Source organism: Cornus florida, unplaced genomic scaffold, assembly GCF_030987335.1.
Source record: "Cornus florida cultivar Cherokee Brave unplaced genomic scaffold, ASM3098733v1 CherokeeBrave_3.0.0_Hap2_Chr08, whole genome shotgun sequence".
In the NCBI taxonomy this organism is placed as follows: domain Eukaryota; kingdom Viridiplantae; phylum Streptophyta; class Magnoliopsida; order Cornales; family Cornaceae; genus Cornus; species Cornus florida.
In genome coordinates, this window is record NW_026775578.1 from 33,404,499 (window position 1) to 33,407,820 (window position 3,322).

A 3,322-nucleotide genomic window follows, 5' to 3' on the forward strand; every position below is an offset into this window, starting at 1 on the left:
ATGTTATTATGGAAGTCCAGTTCTTGAGTTTACTAGGTCGAAAATGGCGATAAAAGTCAGGATCTACTGCTGCCAGAAATTCAGAATTGGCACCCTTTTTGTTCAAAATTCCACAAGGCATCATTTTTGCTTCCTTTTTGCACTTTAACCTGAAAATGCACAAAAACATGCAAATGGAGTTAATCTACATAAAATAATCACTTAATGGACTTTGTTAATGTAATTTAGGGCGCTTGAATATACAGTATTCAGCATTTATCAGGTAATGGAAGTAATGTAGAGATATTCGACATTTCTTTCATTTGCAGTCTCAATATGATACCCATTACGACGCAAGTCTTTAAAACTCAGCAGATTTCTCCGAGATTTTGTAGAATATAAGGCATCATTGATTTGTAATCTAGTTCCATGTGGTAAAATGATGTTGGCTCGTCCGGAGCCTTCAATCAAGTCGGTGGGACCTGATATGGTACTGACACTAGCGTCTGTCAGAGTTAAGTGGGAAAAATATTTTTGATCTCGAAGGATTGTATGCGTTGTTCCACTATCTGCAAGACATATGTCTTCACCATATATGTTGGAACTAGTCAGATCCATTCCTATTCATGCAAATTTCTTTATCAGAAAAAAAAACTTTTATAACAAAAACCTTTAATACAAACTAGAAAATAAAAACTTTAATTCAAGGACAACAAAAAGCATAGTAGACAGTACATAAAAAAAAACATAAGATTAACTGGTGTGGACATTTCTATCACCAATCAGGAAGTCTATCCTTCCGTCACGATCATCAAAAAAATCTGATACATCCAGATTAGTGATGTTAACTGGCTCATCATGATTAATGAAATTCATTTCCAGATTTGTGGTGTCAATTTGCTCATCATGATCAAGGAAATTCATTTCCTTTTGTTTTCCCTTTTCTTTTATTGAGGCTTGATACAGATCAGCCAGATGCTTCGGTGTACGACAAATACTTTGCCAATGCCCTATCATGCCACACCGATAGCAAGTATTATCATGAGCCTTGGAAGGTTGAGCCACATCCTTCCCTTTTACTTGTCTCATTTCATTATGATCTTTCCTTTGAGGATATGGTGTGGATCTCTGATTGCGAAAATGTGAGGATTGATATCCTTCACGATAATAAGAATGATTTCTACCACGACCATATTCATTATTGTGGTAGTTATTTTTGCCACGACCATATTCATTTCTACCACCACGACCACGTCCACGTCCGCGTCCACGACCACGGGATGAGGCAACATATGTTTCTGGGATCGGTGTCGATCCAGTTGGACGGGACTGGTGGTTTCTCAATAAAAGTTCATTATTTTGTTCTGCCACAAGCAAACATGATATCAGCTTTGAATATTTTTTAAATCTACGCTCTCGATATTGTTGTTGCAAGAGTACATTCGAGGCGTGAAATGTGGTGAATGTTTTTTCTAGCAGAAGTTCATCAGTAACAGTATCACCACATAATTTCAATGTAAAGCTGATTTTGAATAGGGCAGAGTTATATTCAGCCACAGTTTTGAGATCTTGCAACCTCAGTTGCAGCCAATCAGCCCTGGCCTTTGGGAGGATAACTGTTTTTTGATGATCATATCTGTCTTTCAAATTGTTCCACAAACAAAGTGGATCTCTTTCAGTGAGGTATTCATTTTTCAGTTCCTCACTAATATGGCGCCGGAGAAAAATCATGGCCTTTGCTTTATCTTGCAATGATGCATCATTCTTTTCTTTAATTGTGTCTCCAAGGCCCATGGCATCCAAATGGATCTGAGCATCCAGAATCCATGATAAATAATTTTTGCCAGAAATATCCAGGGCCACGAATTACAGCTTTGTCAAATTTGACATTTTCATAATAACTAGATGTGACAACAATATAAAAATATAATTTAGCATAGTATATAAAATAAAATGACATTAAATGAGATAATAACATAATATAAATTATTTAAATAATAAAGGTGGTAAATCCAGCCATAGTAAATAAATTAGTAAAAAAAAACGGTAAAACCGGCCCATAAATCATTAAATAATAAAGGTGGTAGAACCGACCATAGTGTAAGCACATATATCATTTAAGTGAACAAATTTATTTTATGAATAATAATCCATAATTAACATTTCCTTACCCTTTGGAGTCAGAAATATTATTTTATCCGATAAAGCAAACCAACCCAACAATCTATCAAAACTAATATCACAAAATAGATATATAGTTGGGATAGAAAGAGGGAGAGAAAGCTTCTTCTTGAATTCTCAGATGGATAGAGCTCGTGCTGATAACGTATGATAAATATATATATATATATATATATATATATATATATATAGAGTAATATTGAGTGAGAGCTTTAGAGAGAGAAAGTATAAGAGAGAGAAAGTAAAATAACTTTATTATACTTGTTCAAGTTATATCCAGCGAAGTAGTAGATGCATGGCTTTTATAGGAAAAAAGTGAGGCTTCCATGATAAGCCACAAAGATGAAAACTTACATAATAAGCCATAGAATTTGAGCTTCCTTTTCACGCCAAACATTGTGTCATCATTGACTTACTTTCTTGTGGACCCCACATATTGATATATATAACAGTACTAATTTTTTTTTATAGGAGCATTATTCTTTTTTAAGGGAGGAAATATTAGCACTCCATTTTTTACACTTAGCACTATAACCTTAAATAAAATGACAATTATAATTCTAATTTTACTAGTAAATTTTATTTTATTGTTTTGTCAAAAGATAAATGGAATGCAAAGAAAAATAGAGTGCGAATATCCCCTTTCTTCTTTTATCTATAATTATAAATTAATTAAGATTTCATAATTATGGTCATACTTATTCCAATTTTAAAAATTATAGATTCTCTATTCAACTATCCAATTTAATTCAAAACAAAGACATTATATTAATTGTAGAAGAGAACTGACTTTGCAATTCAATAAAATGAATACTGATTTTCGAGCTTAGAAAATCCAAGATTTAGGTTCTTTGTGGTTAATCTTCGCTGTCCCTTTAATGACCTACCTGGCCCGGGTAGGAAGGAGTCATTTCGGGTCTTCAGAAATTAGTCAGGTTGTTGAGGGGCTCAAGGATTCATGCCTTCCCTGCCACCCTCGGTTACCTTAAAAAAAATATAGTAAAATAAAATAAAATACCACTAAGCTGAAAAACAAAACAAGAATTAAAAAAGCAATAGCAACTTTGGTCGCTTCATGGGCTGCCTCAAATTCACATGCTTGAAAGATGGAGAAATATGAAACTAATTACAAAACTCAAGGAATATGATAATTAGACAATTC

The 3,322-nt window shown here is 33.6% G+C and overlaps 1 protein-coding gene across 1 annotated transcript; it reads right to left on the reverse strand.

The window, feature by feature from the left end:
* Nucleotides 1-732: 732 nt before the first annotated feature.
* LOC132270020 (uncharacterized) lies at nt 733-1,773 on the reverse strand. Its single transcript, XM_059771242.1, has 2 exons — nt 1,392-1,773; nt 733-1,343 (listed from the first exon to the last, which is right to left on the reverse strand). Exons 1-2 carry the CDS (start codon nt 1,771-1,773, stop codon nt 733-735), a joined length of 993 nt encoding a protein of 330 aa, XP_059627225.1.
* Nucleotides 1,774-3,322: the final 1,549 nt, after the last annotated feature.